Here is a 22244-nt window from a genome sequence, read left to right as displayed (position 1 = left end):
AACGCAGCCCTCCCTCGACGCACGTTTCCCTTCCCAGCTATTAACAACTTTGCCGTTCGCTGCCAGCTTTCATTTAATTTTAAAACGTCACTTCGAGACAACGTATTTATTCGAAAAGGAAATAGTGCACAGAGCAAGCCTCTCTCTTTCAAACATTTTTTTGGAGTTCAAGAAAATCGGCTGCAAACACAGCCAAAATTCCTTCGACCCGCATAGAAGAGCTTCCAACAGCACTATTGCGTTCAGCCTCCAAAAACATCTTAATTGAAGTATGTTTACCTTTATTCATTTAATATTATCCAAAAAGTCATCTGTTCAGTATCACTGCCACACAAGGTGGTTATTATAACCCTTCTTTCATCCTGAACGGCTGGAACTGGAAGGTCAGTCTGCCAATATCCCTTTGGTGAAAGTACAGCCAGATCAAAGCCATTCCCTGGAATGCTCCAACAAATAAGAATAATTTAATTTCAAAACTAGTTTGGATCGGCTAATATTTACTTGGCTTAAATCCCATTGGAAATGAAAACATTCCATTTTTGTCCATTCATGAAAGAGGTCACCCTTGCCTTCATTTTGATCTGAAAGTCTCTGAAAAAGCATTTGGGGTAGCTGTAATGTGATGTGAAGAGCATGGATGCTGCTCTTTACTTGAAAAAAAACATTCCCTTTTTCAAACTGAAGGGGGAAGGCGTATGATCTGGTCTGCCTCATCAGATGACTGGTATGTTGGGAAAACCAGACTTGGTCCTGGGCTTTCAACCACCACGACACAACTCTAAGGGATGCCGGTGCGGTCCGTCTCTCCTTAAGGCAGCATAAACACATCTACCTGTAAAAAAGGCCCAGATCCAGCTCCTGGGTCTGAAAATCAAACCAGAAAGCAGCAAGGCACCTGCTTGTCAGTACTAGGACAACTGCACCATTTCAGGTATTTATTTTCAAGAGCCACAACTATAAAGGCACGCAGGTTGTGTGTAGGCAAAGTAGGGGAAGGTCGAAGTAATCCTTTCTTCCCTCTAAGGGTCAGTTTGTGTCTGTAAAGGTGAGTGATTTATCTCCAAAGGAGTCCTTACAGATGACATTAGCAATATTTGCAAGTGGCAATGAGGCTGACAAGCTTTAAGCTGGAAAGAATTAAGATCATTTGCGTTGTTAGCTCAGAAATAATATCCACCTTCCAACAAGGAGCAATGGCTTTAACCTTTCTTTGCCACTTCAAGGGTCTGGAAACCTGGTTTGGGGGAAGTGCTCACAGAGGATCCCGTACAGCAGGACCCCAAGGGGCAGCCCTTGCAAAATGCAAGCACCGAGATGAAAAATGGGACTTTAGCTGGCAAGGGGCAGATTTCCCAGTTACAGGTACATTTCTCCAAAGTACGAAGGGGCAATATTCTTGTTTTGCTGGCTAACAGGTTTTAAAATTTCTACCAAATAATAATAATAAAAAGAAGAAGCACGCTCTATTTTTGTATGTGAAGCGTGTGATTTCTAAACTTTTTCCTCTCCTCGTTCATACTGGGAATTGTGAAGTGCATTACCTAACCCATTAACCACCCACTCTGACCTCCCCCCACATGAAGTCTAAAAATACTTATGGAAATAAAGCATGTGTTAGATAGCGAAGCTGAAGCACTCCAGCGTTGCTTTAGCTTCCTGCTTTCAGTGAGAAAACACTAACAACTAGCAATGCTGCATTTGTTCTGCACAAAAAAAAAAGCCAAATTAACCACTGATTACCGCTGCCATCTCTGGCTGCTTTTTCATGCAGGTAAAACCTAAGCAGTGCAGTCATATTGGACAGAAAATCAATGTATCGGATGGCTTAGAGATTCACATGCAAGTAAAGAAACCTCTTTGCAGTATATTTTCTCCTGCAGAGATGTTGTAGAAGTCAGCGATCTGATGCTCTTTTAAAGAGGCTGGATTAGGCTCTGGATTAGATGAGTAAGCGTAACCTGCCACTGTAACAAGTTTTGTTTTGTTTCCACTGCTCATAACATGAATCAAATTCTTGTTGGGTCATTGCTTATTGCATTATGTTAGGACACAAAAGGAGAAATATGCTTTTGAAACAGATCCTTTTTTTCCTTCCCCTTTGGAAAGCTCCAAGCAGCTCCTAACAGAGTTGCTCCATACCAGGACAACAGACCCAAAATCACAGCTGTGCCTTCTTCCTCCTCCTTCAAGGAATCCAGGCTCATCGGTACCTTCATTTTTTTAATTCGCAGATGGAGGTGGTCCCATTCTTACACCTGCTACAGCTTGCCACAGAATCAGGCTGTAATTGCAGCAGGAGGCAAGTCCCTTCACATCCCTGGGCTTTGAGCTTCCCCACCAATGAAATGGGAATAATGGGTCAAACTCACCGTGTGTTTTTCATGCAAATGGCTTTTAAAATAAACGCTGACTTTTCAATTATATCCCACTTTCTTTGGGAAGCACTCAGGACCGAGAACAGATAAGTTAAACAAAATCAAAGGGAAGGGCAAGACAATTCCACCTAAACCCAAAAGTGTAGGATGCTCTGAAACCAGCTGGAGGACAGAAAAGGCAACAACAAAGCCCTTTTAGAAAACACAGCAGAAATCATCCTACAAGAAAAGCAACAAAATACAACCGTTTGGATCTTCTATGATCTACTTTCATTCACCTCTGCCAGTAAACTAGATCAACAGCTCAACTCCTGCTCCTGGCAAACTTTTGCCCCTGAAGTGCCCCCATCTGGGCTGAGTAACCTGGTGCATCTCTCCCAGCTGAGGTTACCTCAGTGTGATGCAAACATGTGTTGAACCCCCCCCCGAGAACATCATCTGGAGGGGATGCCACAGACACGAACACATGAACAGCTCTAAAGAAAAAAAAACAGGCACAGATGCATGGGACAGGTCCTCCTTCGAAACATCCACCTTTCCTCTCTGCCTGCACATGGGGGATGTTGTGCGTGCATCTTGCTTCATCTCAAGTGCATTTTCCTCCCTGGGAACACTGTTAGGGAACACTTCAGGCCCAGATGCATTTTGAAACGCCCAGCCCCTCTTGCAAATGTGGTCATGTATCCCACAGCCTCCCAGCACTTGTATATGTAAAAGGACTGGAGCAGGGAAGAGGTCAGAGATACGTTACAGGGAGATAACAGCAGTCATTACAGACATCCTCAATTTCACCAGTGTTCATAGACTTGGAGGAGCACTTGGGAGAAAACTCGCGTCAAAAGCAGTTTGTTTTGCAGAGTTCCAGGCTCCAGAAACAAAAGGCAGTGCTGTGCCATCTGCCCAAACACAAGCAGCTCTAGAAATGGCTCCTCACGTGGAGATATCCCCCCAATAACAGCAGTGACCCGGGTCAGCAGCGTAAAGGAAGATGGATGGCGCTCTGCCAGAGTGCTGCAACCTCTCCTGCAGATAAGACCTCCAGGGAAAGACTCCAGAAATAAACAGAATGGCAAAGAGTCAGGCTTGGGATAGGGTTGGGTCCTTCCTCGTGGCCAATGAGTGCAGATGCCTTGATCTTAAAGCAGCACGAGGCAGAGGTTTTATTTTTTTTTTATTTTTTTTTTATTTTTTTTTTAAGAAAACAAATCACACAGGCAGACACTACAAGAATGACTTCAGTGGTTTAAAAAAAAAAAAAATCACAGCCTCCCAACTAACTTTATTTTCCTCTTAAATGAACATCAGCACTATTGGTTGTGCCAGAGCAAGGTTTCAGGTTAGCGCCGTGGAGGCTGAGCCCCTCTTTGATCAGAAAGACAGATTTTGCAATGCAGTCTGCTGCCCTTTGGAAAACACAATCGTAGACCGTGACTGCTTGCCCACAGGCCACCAAAAGAGCAGAGCGATGCTACAGGTTTTGCTGCCAGCCCCTCGAGCAACTCGGGGTGACACCTTCCACATTTCATTAAGGCTGCGCCGAGCCAGCCCAGCTCCTCGTCCAGCATCAGCCACAAAGCCACGACCAAAGCACTGACTTGCACATGCAAAATAACCTTCTTCTGTCCAACATTTTCTCCCCCTGAAGGTGAGGAAGAATACGGTCCAAAAATAAGTTTAGCTTAGCACACTGATGGATAAAAGATTGACACAGGGAACAAAGAAAGGATACAGAAAAAAAGACCCTTTAACTAAGACTCTTCAGGTGCGAGGGATATATGGGTAGAGACAGACACCTACAATAAACACAGCATCAATAAATAGTCCCCTACCTCATGCTAAGGGGACAGAGGCAGCTGTGACGGACTGATACTTACAGATATTATAGAAACTGCTGCTTCCAGGCCCATGCTGGCTCGTGCAGATCCATTCTGAGTGCAACTTGTGCTGCTCACCTCCACTGTCTGCAGAGCCCACAGTGTTACGGCTGATTTATCAGTGATCTCACAGCTACACCATGTCCCACGCCACTTCGGGTGTCTAAATCTGCAGTGGGTTTGGTTTGCAAAGAGATAAATGGTGCAGGGAGACCAGGGAATGGATTTCCTACTCCGAACCACTGTGAGCACCACAAGCTCCAACAGAATTGGATACACTTAAAGAAGACCATCATTAGCAGCCCACGTCCTTTGACAGAGCATGTCTACATCTCAAATCAATCAGCTCGGTGATGAATCTTTATTGAGTGTCAGAAGACTATTATGGGTACTACACACACGTTAATACGGGAGATCTCTGCAGACTGCCAACAGAAAATCCATCACAGTAACAGGATCTCGTTAGCGCTGAAGACGACACACAATTTATCTTTATGGATGTATCTTTATGACACATCACTTAGGCGCACAGAGCTGGGGAAGTTACTAGAACGGGTGGTTAAGAGCCAAACAAGGTGTATTATTGCTTCAGCACACGGCTCCACAACCTCTGGAGCACTTCCATCACCTGCTTTTGTTCAGAGCATCCCGAGGGCCTCTGCAAGGTGCTGTGCTGGGCAGACAGCCTTCACTAAACTAACCAGCCAAGGGCACGTCTAATGGTTTTTAGCTCACAGAAGGACGTGATAAGAATTAACAATGACACTAACAACAAAAGGGCAAAAAGCAAAGTTAAGCTGAAAAACAGAAAGGATGAGAAAAGTGTAATTCAAAAGTTTGTTAGATACTAGGGAAGAAAATCTAGGGAAGATCTACTCTGATAAGAAGAATAGCTGGGAACACAGTTTTATTGTGTGGTTGGAATTGGCAGTATAGTGAAGAAAACATTGATTTATTTTCATTTATTTGAGCAGTTTAATATTGGCCAGGTCATCCGTTTAAAACACTGTGTGCCTGCTGTCATGGCCTGGACTGCTGGAACAAGCAGCTGTTGACAGCAACCCCAAATCCCAGCCACAGCAAGCCCCACAGAGCTCTGGTCCAGAGAAGAGGCATGAAGGGAGGAGCAGTGGAGGTCCACTTCTCATCTCAGCAAGTCTCCGTAGCAGAATATTCCCCCCGGTACCATCCAGTTTCCATAGCAAGTGCTGATCTTACTCTTAAAGAGTTTTTCTCAGAAACCGTGGAAACTACTACAATTATTTCCTATAAAAACAACCCAAATTGATAGGAATGTCTTGTTCTGTCCTCTTTCTACAGACTCTTCTGTTCTTCACTACCCTGTAAGTGAACTGAACCACACATTTTATTAACAGCAGCTTGAGTGATTGATCCTGCTAATTACTCACATAGCAATAACAACAAAATTCGTAGAGCTTGGAAGAAAGAGCAGACAGCCTGAACGCATTCAGTGACTAAGAAACAGAAATCCAGCTATTCTCTTGGCATCAGGGAGTTGAAGAGAGTCACAATTCCTGGAAGATAAAGTACATATGATCCTGGAAGATAAAGTACATATGATGACACATTATTTGAAACAATCTCCTATCACTGCAGTATTTTCACAAATAGTCTTGATGGGTTTTAAAGGGAAAAAAAAAAATCAGATTTGAACACTAACATTTGAAGGCATAAGATAGAAGGACAGCATTTTCCTTGTACTTCAGCATCCTCTACAGTACAGTAAGCCCTCAAAGAGACACAGCTCAGGGTGTGTTTTAGAGTGCTGATTTTCCTGCCAGCTGCGAAATATCTGCTCTAGCCTCATAGCTACAGTACTTGGAGCTACCGTAATGCCTAAGACTCTCTTTAAAAAGTGACATAATTCTTATTTTTTTGCCATTCAGGAACAGAAACCATTACAACCATTGCCTTACTGAAAAAGAACCCCCCAACCACAACTGCTATGCAGAGCAAACTGTTGTAACACCGCAAAGCGCTTTGAAACAGACAGAAATGCAGGCAGCCCTGCAGAAAGCAGCACTGAAAACACATCCGGCAGCACAGCTGCCACTTGATGGCAGTGCATAGCATCGATCTTAGCAGAGAGCAATTAATCACAGTTTATTTCCCACTTATGCACAATATGGGATTGCAGGGGACGAGTGCTTGCAAGCGCACCGCATGCGGCACAACTTTGGGAACCAGGGTGCTGCAGGTAGAGCAAAGGAGACCAGGAGCAGATGGGCTTTTCACAGGAGATTTGAGAGCTTAATTGAAAGCATCACGCCTTCATCAATTCAACATCTTCAAAAACACCCTTGTGTTAGCTTTGCTGACAAAATTGGCTCGAGCCTAACAGTTCCCAAAATGAATGCTGCATTTTGTTACAGAAAATAAAGCAGGGACCTGCATCTTGACAGATAAGATAGGAAATCTGGTTGGTTGTCCTAAAGGTAATGTAAGAATATTTATAAGCTATATAAATACATTCCATTGAGGAACAGGAGTTAAAGAGCATTTTCATCCTCTTAAACACCATGTGCTGAGCTCCACTGATCAGGAGGGAAGGCACCACAATCAGCCAGCACTGGGGTTGGGATGCAATCTCTCAGCATCTTTCCAGATATTAATCAGCTCATCAGCTACTTCAAGACATAAAGAACCCTAAATTCAGAACCTAAGAGGTATAATATACAGTGTAATATACAGTGGTTTTTTTGTTTTTGTTTTTTAATTTTATTTTATTAAAACTCTTAGTGTGACAATACAAGGATTCTTTTTGCATGTTTGCAGTGGGGCACAGTTTCAGAAAGCAGGTTGAACCAATCTAATAGCACTGCCAAAGAGGGGATTACTGCCTTCTCTACTTTCCCACCCTTTCCTTGTACCAGTTCTAGCATCTTTCTTCTGGAATTCTTATTATTTGAAGATCACAAGCAGTGCTGCTGAGTAATGGTGACTGAAGGGCAGAACTTCAGACAGCAAGCTCTCTAGACTCCAAGCTAGGCCACTTACTGTGCACCAGCACATTCACACACACTGAACAGGATCACAGAAGCAAAGATCAAATGGACAATTACGGGAGGAGGGCTTGGAACACAAATCACCAGCATTTTGATTTTGGCTAATAGCAAAAAAGTGCTGAGAAGAGACCTCTGAGCTACAACTTAACCCATGGCTCACCCTGAAGGAAGGCAGTGCTGATGGTCAGCCGCTTCTCAATTCTCCAGCTAAAACCGTCTGCAGTAAATCCATAGGGGTCACCACTCAAAAGAAGTCCTACGCTAATGCGGAATGGATCTTGTGAGCTAGAGGATGCCTCGTCTAAAAGGAGCAAGCCAGCAGCCATGTGGTAACTCATCTGAGCCACAATCTTTTCTGGGGTACCCAAGAGCAGCAGCTCATCACAACATGATGCCCAGCTCAGGTGGCAGGTGCTGATCCCATTTCAGCAGTGGGGGGACTTCTGTTGCATGATGTAGACCACAGTTTGGAAGAGGAGAATGAAAAAAAATTGTGGATCAAGGACTTAAAAAACAAAATCTCAAGAAATGAGGACACAGTTTAGGGAGGATATGATTTTGCCTGCAGAATGAAAACAGAACCAGGAAAGACGCGACGTGCTCCTCTCCAAAGTCCATCTGATCGGGTGCCCCAACCAACTTTCTTAAAACCAACCAAGTAGCAGGTTCTTCCACAAGGAACACAAGCAAGTATTTTATTTGTAAAGGGTGCTCAGAGGCCTTCCACTCGTAATTCAAAGACACTTTGAAGGTGGGGCAGCAAACTACTTTGTCATTAAGAAGAACTCAAGGACCAACAAATAAAAGACAAGAGGCTTATCAGATCCTCTCACCGCAGCACTGAGCTGAACATCAAGGCTCATTCTCCTCCTGCCTAAGGACCTCAAAAGAAAGTCAGACAGGGCTTCTGTATAGTGCTTTTCATGAGAAATTCCCACATTCAAAGCACACTCGGCATATTCCACCTTTTCTGCTGGACTGATCTCATATTTGGGCATCGCAGTGGCTTTTGTGACCGTAGATGCCACTAAGAAAACAAATTCAGCATTAGTAGATTAACTAAAACATCGATGCCAACCTAATAGCAACGTTTTACTGTATTAGGACTACAAAGGTATTTCATTTTCTCCTTTTGCGCCTTTGGTAAAGATTTCTGAAGAAGATTAATTAACCAGCTCATAACACTGCACAAGCCATACTTGGGACTGTCTCAGACATGATAACAACCTGACAGACACTCCTGTCACAAGCCTCAAAGCTGTGTCGTGCTTATTTTCTTTAACCCTTTAATATTTATTCAAAAGAGGGTTTTTCTTAAAACACAAACATCAGAGGTTATCACAATTACTCCTCCTGAGGAATACACACATAAAGGGCATTTCATTCTGGGTGAGATATGCAAGTGAAAGAAATATATTCCTATTATAAGCATTACTCTTTTCTTCCCGTTCTAGATTAAAGGTGACACACTGGGTAACCTACAGCAATTCATTCATTAACAGAAGAGAGGAACTACTGTACCCAAAACCCAGGTTACATTAAGAGAGGGTCAGTGCATTCTTGCCGAAGCTTTTGAAGTTCATACTTCATTAAGTTGCACGGCATTTTGGCGTGGAAGTGAGAGCTCTCATCTCTATCAAAACCCTCCCTGAGCAACTTGGCGGGTTGCGCAGCTCCCAGGTGGCAGTTTATACGAGAGACTCAGTCTGCAGACCTGATTAAAGACCAAAGTCAATGGGAGCACTTTTATCAATTAAGCGTTCGCCCTCCCATACAATCTCTGGGTATGACACATTTGGCTTTGTCACCCAGAATAATGCGGACACACCTTAGACAAACCGTGCAGAGGAGGAGTGCTGTGATTTAGAGCGTTTGTTCCTTTTAATCAAAAAGGAAAAGGAAAAAAAAATTGCAGTGATGCATCACCCTTCTCCAGCTGCTAATCTTTTCCATTTCACACCCACTGATCATTATCACCGAGAAAAAACACTCCTGTCTTAAAGACAGATCTAAGGTTGCAGTCTTGGTAGTAATCAAGAGAAGATGCCACTTAATGCTTCACGGCTCACCCCTACCTGTCACCTCCATCCTGTTCCAGCACTCCCATACCCAGTCCTGCTCTCAGGTTATACTTCTAAAAAACGTTGATTTCGGAGTGGCAGAAGATGTGAATGGGTTAAAAAGGACGATCAAAAACATTACAGTAACCCTACAGCCAGAAGCCAGTGAGGCTGCTGAGTACTTCTGAAGTACGACTACCAGGATATTGTATGCAACTGAACCGACCTTGGTCATTTACTCATGTGCACTCTGTACTTACTGAAGTTTTGTTAGAAGTAAGGACGCAGCTTGAGATCCTTGATCCTTCTGCAATTAAATCTCCTGCTGAATACTCTTCTGGCCTCTCAATTAATGCTAACATTTATAAAAAGATCAACACTTTACAAAACTCCTTTCAATTTTCTTTCTTGCTTGGATTTTAGCAACAGCAGTATTTAAGCTAAGTGATCGATGTAAGTTATTTAATTTATGAACAGAGAACTTCATTTACAAATCACAACAGTAAAAAGGCCACTTAAAAATAAGGCTCTATTACTCAGAGCAATGCTGAGCCCTTTTTTCCTACCCACGTACTCCTTGATGACCTGAATATTCCAACAACGCACTGACAACAGCTAGGGAGCACTTTGCAATACTCAGGCTGAAACTTTGACTTGTGTTGATAGACATACAACTTCCGTAAGAGGGTGAAGATCAGAGAAGCCACTGCATGTATTTAACCCAAACAAACAAAACTCAACTCCCAGCTTCCTGCCTGCCATTAACACAAGACTTCTGCAACCTTCCCATTCCACCCCAAACCCTGCCTGTGCATGCTTAGCCCTGCAGCTTTGAGACTTGGGGCTTTGAAATAATGTCACCCATTACACTGTGCTCTCAGCTGGGTTCCCTTATCAATAGGATGGCGCTGAAGCACAAGAGGGGTTTAGGTAAAGCCACCTTCAGACTGTAACCTGGTACCTAACATCAATACAGATGTTCCCAAATGCTGCCCCAGGAAGGCAGCCCAAGGACTGCCCAGCCACATGGACTATTTTTTTTTTTATTATTATTATTTTTTTGCACATCCTGCAGTAAAATGCACTTGAAGAAATCAAAAGTATGTGAAAGATTTTCATAGAGCCCCTTTTCTATTGAATATCCACAGTTACACCACAGACTATGCAAAATATGATTGATACAATGACACACTGGGGAAAAAACATCCAGGAGAGCCCCAGCACAGAAAGCAGAGACACTCACCCCAGCCAAGTGACAGTTACTTGTCATAACCTCGACCCATGCCAGTGAAAGAGCCAGGAGATAAAGCTTGGTCCTGTTACAGCCTGCCTCGTGCTATGCTGATTATGGACTGGAGACCACCTCTGGATTAAACTCAAGTTTGTACCACAAAGCTTAGGGCCACTGCTTTAACAGGGTGAATTCAACCCTTCATCACAGCTACGGGAACCCGTGAACCACAGCAGACCTTTCTGAGGAGTTCCCAGCTCTGCTACCCCAATTCCTCAGAACCCCCCTGACAGTAGCAGCTGAGATTAGAGCCCATTGAGGTGCTTCAGGAAGAAAGAAGTGGGTTTGGGCATCTTCATTTCAGATTCATGCTACGACATCAGGACTCGTCCTTTGTAAAAACTGCGTGTTGGGAGCCACACAGCTCAGATGGCTCCTTGACCCTGCCGTCAAGCACCTCGCGCCGTGTTATATCGAGGAACGCCTCGCTGCCCTATCTCTCCTGGCACGAGCTCCTGCGCCTTGTGACTGTGCTGCTGGCACGGCAGGCACAGCACCAAGCCCAGCCCCTGTGTCAGCTCAGATGTGGAAGTACCCTCCTCTCCCTCACGCACAACATTTCGGTTCTAAGTATATTGGGCATCTTGGGTTCCCAGAACATCGTTCAGAATTGGGAGGCACGAATCTGGGCAATTTGCCGATCATCAGATAGGATGAAATGTGCTCTGTCTGATAGGCTTCCAGGAACTGACCCAGAGACAGTATTTTTCCACTTTCTCCTCCCAAAAGTATTGCTGCTATTACCAAATGATGCAACGCTTCTGTAAGACAGATTCTTGTATTGTTTCTGCTCACTGGTCAAAGTCTTCACTTTGCAGAGAACTTTCAGGATGAAATTCATGCAAGATATAGAAAATAAATAAATAAAATCAAGTAATCTTGAATCTAAGCTATTGGTTTAAAAGTGGAAGAGGATAAAGGATGCACTGCAATGGCCCCATGCACAAAAGGGTAAAACTTGAGGGAAGTGATTTACCGAAAAGCAGGCAAATGTAGGGAGACCCCCGGACATGTTTGTATGGCTTGCTATTTCCCGTCATTTATTTCACAGAGATGAAATTCATGGGACACTGTTCTCAGCTTTTTGAAAGCAAGCTGAAGGAGGAGCCTGTACAAGGAAAGTAGAGCCAGCATCGCTTTGAACAAGGAACGTGGTGAGGCTCTGCCGTTCACCTACCAATGGCCAGCCCACAAGACTGTTGTGTCTGCCTTCTGAAACAGGAAAGTACCAGGAAGATATATTTTTTCCTTTATGTTCTGCTCACATCTAACAGCTCCCTCAGATGAGCTGAGCAGCCAATTAGTACCGCCAGGGAAACGGAAGCTGATCTTAAAATGTACATAACATCTACACTGAAAGCAAACAGGAAGGCTAAACAATTTGTTTTCCAAGGTCATTCAGTTTTTCTTTTTATATTCTTTTTTCCTCTTCCTTAAGCTGCCAGAACTTGTTTGTTTTGAAAGGGATCTGATCTGCATATACACCCGGTCACTGGAGAAAGGGGGGAAGAGAAGAGGGAGTCCATGTAGTAATGAAGTTGTCATGAATTTATTCCCACTGCAAAGGAACAGACTCCTGAGAGTCATACAATCATTGTTTTCCACTTTGACCTTAGCCAAGTCCTCCTCACCATCACGTGGGGAAGAGAACTTTTAAATCTGCCACTGAAGTATTACATGCTGAATGCAAAACCACACAAAACGGTGGGAAAATAAACTAAGTCAGAAGATAAGACTGGGAAAACAAAGCCTCCAGATTAGGTAAGTCATGCACTGTTCAAAAGACGTAAGAATAATTTTATCCTGCTTTCTGCCATTCACACATTTCTGCTGTGGCATCTACAGCAGGTAGTTGCACATAAGTTTCATCCTTTTTTATTAGGCCCCAAGTTTAGATTAGGTTTCTTCGAAGTCGCCCTGCATTCAGTATGTTTGTAATTTAACACATTTCGGGCTGAATTGAGTTTCACAATAATACAGAACACGGTGGTCTACTCCAGTAAGGCCACTTTGCCAAAGTCAGATCAATCTGTATAACATTAATCTTGATGCAAGTACAAGACCTAGTACAGCAGGTAGAAAATATGCTCTAATACAATGTAGTACAAACTTTCAGCTGGTAATTAGACGAAACTTGAAAGCTTCCATGAAATTAAAGGTCAATATAATCTACCATTTATCATTTACAACAAATGACACTTTCTAAGCCACAGCTCAACTACCTGACCTAGCAGTCTCCCCCTCCTACCCCTCAGAGCTGTTTGCAAGCAATTTTTCCTCCAATTTTTCCACCTCGTACCCAGCTCTACCCGTATCAGCAAGGTCCGTGGGCAGGACCACAAACCTTAAACAGCTTCACCGGCAAACCCTGTTCAGTGCGTGGCAAGGCACTGCAGAAAGTAAACGGTTACAGCCCTGGCTGGCAGCTTTGGCACAAGTTTCACACACATGCATACACCCCCACAAATTCAGGTCTAGTTTGACAGTCCCCATATTCTGCAACAAAGCTGCTATTCAGGAGCGAGAGGAAGCTTGTTCCCTATTAACTCAGCCATCGAGGTTACGAGCTTGCAGGAGGCTGACGTAAGCCATGCCCTGCTGCAGGAGTCGCAGCACAGCCCAGCTCTTCGCTGCTTCCAGTTGCTCCCTGCCACGTTTAAAACTCTGAGCAGAAAAATATCAGCACAGTGGGCAAGTGCTGCACACTGGGACGTCCTATTTTCCACTCAGGCAGTTTCCTCTTATGGCCTCTTAACGCATCGAGTCATTCACTCCAGTCATCGTTAGGGAAGAAAACAAGAAAAAAAAAATAGGAGGGGGATTCCTGCACTATGCAGGCTACATGACAGCACTACAACGTGTCGGAAAGCTTCCTTAAAACTGGCTCCTTGAAAGACAGAGGGGCTCTGTAACTTACCTGGGGGTTATCACCGGGCATTTGCAGGGCTACTGAACAAACACAAGCAAGGTCTTCGGGGAGCAAAGCGTAAATGAGCAGAATGGCCAGCAATGGCCGGGGAAGCATTTTATGGGAACAGGAGGAAAGGGGAAAAAACATTGAAACTTTGTACTCACATATAATGGAGCTTGCTGTGGATTAAGTTTCATGACCTCAGAACACTGAAACAAAAAAGAAAAGGCAAATTTAAGGCTTTTCTTTGTAAAATGTTAAGTACTTCTCCATAAGCTGCAGAACGTTAAACTTCCAACGCAGTATTAGTGCCCACACATTACTGTTCCTAATAGCCACTTTCAATTTTATATTTTCTCTCTTTCAGGCCATCGAGGTTCTGTTACTTTTTTTTTTTTTTTCCACTTATGCTGACATCAAAGACATTTCCAAAATGGTTTGCAGGGCAAAGCGCTCCTCATCTGAACCACTGGCCTTGATGGCACTGGAGATACTCCGAGTCACACTGCCTTCCCCTTCGCTCTCCGTTCACCCCTCCTCCAAGCATCGCTGCTTTTGATGACAATTACCAGTTTTTAATTGCACATCTGTCAATACATCCCCCCATTTCCCACCCAAGAATGTCTGTAAGGATTTTTTAGTTCTTCCAGCTGTGGAGAAGTCCAACTTTCCCCAAATTCATTTGGTGCCCTTTCCCACCACGTGCCCGAACTGGACTGTGTTTGAGAAGTATCTCAAAACAGCATACAAATCAAACCAGCAAAAAAACTTCTTAAAAAATTGAGGGAAAACATACAAAATAGATTATGCTTGTGATTTTGCATTAGAATTTTTCACTCAAAAAACTACTGTTACTCATCCTACCAAAGTAATTTTAGTCCAGAAACTTTCCTCTTCCAGGTCTGCTCCTGGAATTTCAGTGTAACCCGGGGCGAGTTGCATTTCACTTCCATTAGTTTCTCCAGTCTAGCAGCAAATATTTTCCCTAAGTGAAAGTTTTAATTTAAAGCGTGCATTAAGCAGTTCTGGATCTTAAGATGAAAGAATGCAAAAAGGTTTAAAATGGATTTTTTTTGTTGCTGCTCTTGTCTGCAGTACTAGTACTGCTCTGCAAGTACTTCACCCCCCTTCCAAGGAGACAAAATACCACTCTGCTTTTCCACACGAAAACACAGGATCTTGTTCATACTTTACTCCCGTCCAAATCCCGCAGTTTGCCTTTAGTGAGACAGAAATCAAACCACAGAAGTTTTCTTAGCTGATTCCAGCCATTCTCGCTCCCTCACACGCTCTCCTTATTTTGCAGAGAAGCATTTTTGCACTGGTTATGCCGAAACATCCGAGCTACCTGCCGAGTCTGCTCACGGAAACATCCCACCTCTGCAGTAGGCCCTACATCACCACCAGCAAAGAACATTTTTCAAGTCTCTAAATCTATTGGATTCATACCTATTTTCAACCTCAGAAGTCCCTTCCAACAACCAAAATGTCTTAAAACGGTTACACTTGGTGTTTGATTTTTCCTGCCTTTATGCTTTTACAAAGAATTACTTGCTTGTGAAAACATGGGACCGATAGCATTTGGGCAGGTGAGCTCCAAAAGCTGCTTCTGTCTGCCTTACAACGTGCTCCTGTTATTCCAGTCCTACTGAGCTCTCACCTAAATAAATAAATAATAAAATATATCACACAAGCCCTGTCTATGTGCCTCGTGACCTAGCTGAACCTCCCTCTCCTATTCGGGTTCCCCTGGTTCAAGATGACCGGGTTCAAAGCATTATCTGCCAAGGGCTTTTATTGTGTCTTACAGAGATTAAACCAGAGTTGAAAAAACTCCCTTTTAAGCCCACCTCATGGTTGGATTATTTTATTTATTTATTTAACAAAGTCTCATTGCAACAGACCAGCTCCCTTCACAAAGCAAAATTAAAAGCCCTGCAATCCGGCTCAGCAATCTGGTAGTACTTGGATATGATGTTTAAAAATGCATTGCTGCAAGAGAAGCAGAACAGTTCTGTCTCGTCTGAGAATGCTTAAAGGGAGTTATTATGAAGCATCGTTTTCTCACCATTTCTTTTCAAGTCTTGACAAGTACACGAACAACTTTTCTTTTTGCTGATAAAAGATATAGTGTGATATACCTTCAAAGTCAACACATCTAAATTTTTGCATTTATAACAACTTTTAGGATTACTCTTTATCCCTGAAATTCAGCCACAACTCTACGCTACCAATATTACCACTGGCCTTCAATACAGATAAGATGTAAGTTAAAGGCTGTCGCATGAAAAATTCAGGAAAACAGAACGCGACAGGCCTGTATTTGCCCAGGACACCACAGGCAAGTTGCATATTCTCCTCCTCAAGTTCCTCTCCATTTCCAATAATTAGCTTTACTACATTTTCATCAGCCATTTTAGTTTCTCAGAAGTTTGCTCAGAGGAAAGGAAGTTATTCTAATGTACTCAAATACATTCCTCCTCCCTTCCTTAGCTAACCGCGTTACCTCTTCCACATCAAGGTCACAGGTATGTTATTGTCACGACACAAAACACCTCCGTTCATTTGCAAGTTACATCTACGCTGGCTCAAACCCCAAATTAACACTCTCAGCGAGGTCACACCTCGCTTTTGACTACAGCTGCTTGCTTTGCTGAGACAAACCCATGGGGAACGCGCCAGCTTCTCACACCCTGCACAGGAGTCCCACCACCACCCCATCCGTCCTGCCCTGTGTGTTTGCTCTACCCACTCATCGAATCAAGGCTTTCAAAGAAGTCCAACCCACAGCCTCAGGAAACAGGCAGGAAGGCTGTAAGTGCAAACCTGGGGCATGCACTGAACCCCAACACGCCCGCTGAGAGCAGCATTTAGCGTTCCCACTGCTCGTCCCCTCCCTGACACGGGTTTGAGAAGCAGGAGAGCTGTTGACAGAAGGAATCACGTAGCCGAGCTAGACTTTTCTTCTCCTTTCTCGCTGACTGCTTCACAGGTGCTTTAGCCTGCCTTTACTCAGCAAGGCTGAGCACGGACCTGCGATACACCAGAACTGATGCTTCTGGCTTGATGTTGGGGTTGCAGTGCCATAGGATCGATCAGCAGCCAGCCCCCTCCCTGCTCTCACAGCTTTTGTTCGAGGTGCCACTCCAGCACCTAATGCTGACGCTTTTCATACCTTTACACACAGGAGGAACCACAGCTCGTGTGCTCCAGCACAAGGTCTGCCCTGCCAGCTTTATCCAAGGTGAGATGCTGATGCCCTGTACATCATGCCAGATACAGTCAAGCCATTTATGGTGAAATTCCCAACTTGCAAACACTGCTGAGCCTCCTTCGATGAAGTTTTTCCATCAGATCACTTTTACAGGGCAGACAACACGAGCATTAATAAGAATTAAGAAGAATATTCCTTTTAAGATCATCGGTGAACACCAGAAAAGAATTTTAGCTCAAGCAGATTGAATCAAAGGCACCAAAAGAAGGGTATCCCATCGACAGTGAGTTTGGTTTCTGTGCTTCAAGAAACGAAGAGAGTTGCATCCATCCTCTCTGCCACCCGACAGAAAGGCATGTGGTACTGCTCCGTCACCTTCCTGGCAGACACCTGGCTGCAGCTGAGCAGAGACAGAAATGGGAAAGGGGAGAAGAGCACGTGCAGGTCAGGAGAGGATGAGCTGGTGTCCCAGACTCCCACTGGGTAACCTTGCTTTGTGGGAGAGATGGTTTTGATTGAAATAAAAGGATAACAAGTCACAAAGTCCAAAAGAAGTAAAGAGACGATGCCTAAGGAAGTGAGAATACCGTCACCTCTCATCAGGAAAAAAGGGGAAACCCAGGAAATACTCAGGAAAAGGGAAAACCAGGAAAAATAAAAGGGGAAAAAAATAAAAGGGGAAACCCAGAAAAAAACCCTGGAAATACTTCCTGCAGAAAGATTTTTCTCCTCTTATCCTACTAGTTGGCCTTCACATCGGTAACTTTTAATAAAATGATTTAATGCTTCATAATATATATGTCAGTCCCATTTTTCAAAGGATGCAAACTTAGTTTGCAAGGAGACAAGCAGGTTTGGAAGATATTTTATCATGTTAGGAAGTGCTTTGGCAAAATCATATGAGAAAAACTGAGTGAGAGGTAAGTCTGAAAGACTACTTTGTGTCACCAAAGAAATACGTTGAGCTTTCTGGACAAGTGAACTTCCCCAGCCAGTGAGTAGGCAGGCAGTCCCTGGAAAAGCTTAATATGATAAGGAAAATTAGAACAAAAAAAGGACCAGACAGAGTTATTAAACCAAGATTCATAAGGACCCTAAACTAATCAATGAATAAGTCAGACTACTTTATGTATAAAATAGATTTTTTTTTAAAGCAAGGCTCTTTGGTGTCAAAAGCTGAAAAGTTATAAAATGTTTTCTTCTACATTAATTAGAGGAACACATCCTTTGAGCTGATGCCCGCCTGTGCCCCAGAAAGCAATTCCTATCTTTTTGGCCTGGTAGCACACTTGCTCTATCAGATAACATTGCCTGCAGAGAGAATACCTGGCCTTGCTGCAAGATAGGGATTCAGGTTGCACAGGAACTGTTTTGGAAGCCAAGCTAGCAAGAAAAGGCAAACGTGAACCCCACCTCCACCTTTGTTTTAAAGGTCTTCAGCCCGCTAGGGTTTGTGTTGTAAAGAAAGAGAAAAATCACATCCATCCTGCCTTTTCCATCACCAAGACAAGCTCATTTTCTGCAGGCAGGGCACACGCAGCCTGCGGAGAGAACACGCTGACGTATTCTACCAGAAACAATTGTTGCATGTACACAACCTAAAAGGCTATTTACCACGGCAGAAAGAAAATGACAATGCCAGTCACGGCCAGCTTGGAAGGGCTCAGCTTCCTCCCCAAACACGATTTGTTACGGTGCTGGAGCAGGCAGACAATGTGATTACTCTAAATGCTGTCTCTTGAGAAAGCCTCCAAAGCTGCGACCGCACGAAGAGCCAAACCAGTTCACGTGAGCAATGGGCATTTTGGCGTCGGGCTCCCCACAGTGGGGGAAAAGCTCTGAGCATCCTTTGTGCAGCTCCCACCCAGCACAAGCCCTGCTCTGGGTACCCTCGTGGCAGAGCCAGCATCACTTTCTGTCAGCAGGCTGTCACCTGGGGGGAATAAAACCATCGGAACTGCTCTGATCCTGCCAAATCTCCAGCAGACGATGTGGTCGCAGTGCCCAGAACATAGCAGGCACCCACTCAAATACATCTCGTTGCACCCAGAGAGCATCCTCTCAGCTGTGTATCACATAACTGGCTTATGAAAATGTAACTGGAGAGAAGTATCTCCATCATGCACTCATCACAAAGATGGATTTCGCTCACAACCTGCGGCACAGACACATCCCACAGCCCCCACGGCTGCCCAGCACCCAGGCTTACTGCATCGTCCCACGGGACTACATGGAGATCCTCGATGTCAACAAAAGGAAAGGCTTCCCATAAATCCACTTACTGAAACATTTATAGAAAGTGAACAAAAGGAATTCATCTGACAACAAACTCACCCTTTTCTCCTGCCTGTATGATTAATTATCTATGGGCACATTCAGATGTCCCCAGATGTTGCGATCTTTTTTTTTCCAGTAGCAGTTGCCTTTATACTCATGTGCCTTTTCCCAAACAGCTGAACCTTTGGGATTTCAATGACCATGAGGTTTCTGACAGGCTTTAAGGCCATGCAGACGCTTATCTTGCAGGGGTTCTGGAATTCTATTCCTTTTTTTCCCCTTAGGATACCACAATGAAATCCCTTGTGTTTGCAAATTTTGAAGTAGGACATGAAATAGAAGTCCAGGTTCAAGCTCATAAAAGCAACAGTGGTTTTAGGCATTACAAAGAACTGCACAGGTCAGTAAAACCGAACGGTATTGAAGCCTTCTCAAAACGGGAAGGATGCCTTTCTGCTCTGTTAAGCATTAAAGAACAAATACAGTGAGAGCTCTTGAAGCCTCTTGTAGAGAAATTCCATGTTATTTTGCACAAAATAAAATGGAAGAGGACAAACTACTGTGCTTGGTCTCTCTGGATATGGTAACGTCTGACGGGGTGATCAGAGGCACTGAAACCATTCGGTGTCCCTGTGGGATCCCACCTCTCCCCTCTCCTCTCCTTTATGCACCATGCACATGACTAAATACACTTCAGTGTGAAGTGTCTGAGTTCTTCAAGCTTGTGAAGTTCTGTTTTAAGCTTCTTTTTAAGGTAAACTTCAGTTTTAGATACAGTTCGAGTTTAAGTTTTGCTAAATCTTACCTTTATCTAAATACTTTTTTTAAAAAAAATAAAATCTTATTTTAGCATTTGATTTTAGAAACAATGATCTGTATTTGCAAAGCTTCAACCGCACGCTCCCAGCTGTACAAAAACAGCCCCAGCCATAAAGAGCTTGTGGTTGCGGGTAGGAGAGGACAGCCAAAAAACACACGGAGAATCTGATGAAGTTACAGATCTCATGGAAGGCATTTGAATAGATAAGCAGAAATGCAGAGAAAGCAGGATGACTTTCCAGTTGTAACGGGCACTGCATCACAGCGTTGGCCAGGCTGAGAGTCAGAGGAGGAGGATTTTTTTCCGAACTGTAACAGAATCTGCATCACGCAAAAACAGCTCTGTAACGCTGCAGTGTGAGGATGCCAGTCCTTGTAAGGACTAAACTTTGTGATTTCAGGGGTCTAGAGGAACACTGCCCCGGGTACCCCAAAGCACACATACCCCACAGATATCAGAGCAGCCCTAGGTGTGCAAATCAGCTAGAAGAAAGCCAGCTATCAGCAGACTTTGGCACTGCAACGCTACCATCGACAGACACACACATGGTGGGGTAACCTACACTAAAATGTCTTACAAGCACTCCTCAGATCCTCCTTCTTCAGAGGAACAACTCAAACTGCAAAAGAGTTTAAAGAAACACAGGGATTACACTAACTATTCAGCTGGACCCATTTGGATCCGGTCAGTGCTTGCTGGCACCACGGGCAGTCCTGCCACTGATGTGAATGGGCTGAGTGAGGACCAAGGAGCACTGCACCTCAGGGCCCTGACTTCATCCTACAGGGCCACAACACAAAAATAAAAGCAAGCTTCCAGAACCATAACCTCAGTCAGCAAGGCACCGTGTCCTCACGGGCACTCCCACACGCTACGGTTTTACAAAATGTTAATTTATGAAGTGCTTAGAAATATCAGGAGGATTGGGTTTCGGGCCCCCAAGTGCTCCCGGTGTAAACTCCACGAGATAAACAGAGACAGGAGGAAACAGCAAGTGTGGGGCAGGCTGAAAGACAAGCTGGCCATGTGCAGATGAGTTCCTGATGGAGCCTTGAATTTCACACAAAGAACTAAAACACCAATGTCTTGTACAACGTTAACTTTACTTGCATTGCCTTGTCTAGTATTTTGCTGGTTATCTTCCTGCAAAGTTCACATCTGCAATAACTTACTCTCACCTGGTGGCACTGGGTGAAACCCTGGGTTGTTTGCCTGCCTAGTCCCATTAGCTTCATTCACACTGAAAGGATACCAGAAATTGCTATTCATAAAATGACCAACGTTTCTAAATGATGTATTAATGCCCTCTAATGTGCAAGCCGACAACAACAACAAAAAAAATTGAGGGCAAAACCTACATTCGGTTTAGTCAGGAGAAATAAACCAATAACCCAGTTCTTCAACTGTACACAGGGAGAAATTTGTATAAATAGAGCAGCTGCAACTGCAGTGACTAAAATAAACCTTAAGACAGGAGATGAATGTATATGCTTCCGGGCATTATGTTACCAAACGCAGAATGACATTCCCTGTAGATATACCAAGGCATAATTTTACGTATTTGGTCAGAAATGGGAGGGTGGAGGAGTTAGGCAAGTAACCCATCCAAAGGTTCCTTTGCAAGCACACAGGTAAGTGAAACCAGCAGCAAAAGCCATTGAGTGTGGAAAGGAGAAGAGGCGAGGAAATGAGAAACCTCTCCTCAAAGGTGTGGCAGCCCTGAAGTTCCCAGCGCACGGCGTGTACTATCGCAGCTGAGCAGGAAAGTGGTGAGCTTAAAAAAAAATCCCAGATATTTGTATACAATTATCTGAATTCATGTAACTTGCTGAAGATTATGTTTTGTCACTAAATTGATTGCTTATTAAAAACAAATCGCTTGTGCAGCATTTCCACAGGTGATGCTGCTTCCCAGCTGCATCCTGTCTGCAAACAAAACCATATGTTGCCACTCAATTACAAATACAGAGGAGTTTCTCTTGGCTGTGAGCGATGGAAAGGAGGCTTAAACACATTTTGTGTCGGCCTGGTTCTTCTGTCCCTCACCTCCCAAGGACCAGAGGCAGCCCTGCAAGTCACCCTCTGGAAAACCAGGTGGATGCAGTTGGCTTTAACAGCACAAAACATAAAGGAAACTTTCTGATGCCCTCCTTCCCAGCAAAAGAGTGAAAAAGAACTACAAAATCAGCCCATTTTTTTTTTATTATTATTAAGTTTTGAATGTTGTTGGAGAGCTCAGCACTGTGGCCTTCGCATGCACCAGCCCAACAAACAGAAGCCCAAGAGTTGCTACAGCAACAGCTTAATAACTGCGTGCAGAGCTCGCTGGAACGAAAGCTAACAGAGCGTCACTGATTTAATTGACTGATGATTTAATAAAACGTTCTGGATATAGA

At 43.9% G+C, this 22244-nt stretch overlaps 1 protein-coding gene across 13 annotated transcripts in view; it reads right to left on the bottom strand.

Annotated features, from left to right (window-relative positions):
- AKAP13 (A-kinase anchoring protein 13) overlaps positions 1 to 22244 on the bottom strand; it is a 216912-nt gene that overhangs the window by 142972 nt on the left and 51696 nt on the right. For all 13 annotated transcript variants that reach the window (XM_068696270.1, XM_068696269.1, XM_068696267.1 and 10 more), the window contains one exon: positions 13702 to 13746. In XM_068696270.1, the coding sequence (XP_068552371.1) occupies positions 13702 to 13734 (33 nt within the window). In that variant the 5' untranslated portion in view covers positions 13735 to 13746. The remainder of the gene's footprint in view (positions 1 to 13701; positions 13747 to 22244) is intronic.

The sequence above is a fragment of the Anas acuta genome, chromosome 12 (assembly GCF_963932015.1).
Source record: "Anas acuta chromosome 12, bAnaAcu1.1, whole genome shotgun sequence".
NCBI classification, from domain to species: domain Eukaryota; kingdom Metazoa; phylum Chordata; class Aves; order Anseriformes; family Anatidae; genus Anas; species Anas acuta.
Note: the sequence above shows the minus strand (reverse complement) of the source record. Positions and strands in the feature narration are given on the sequence as shown.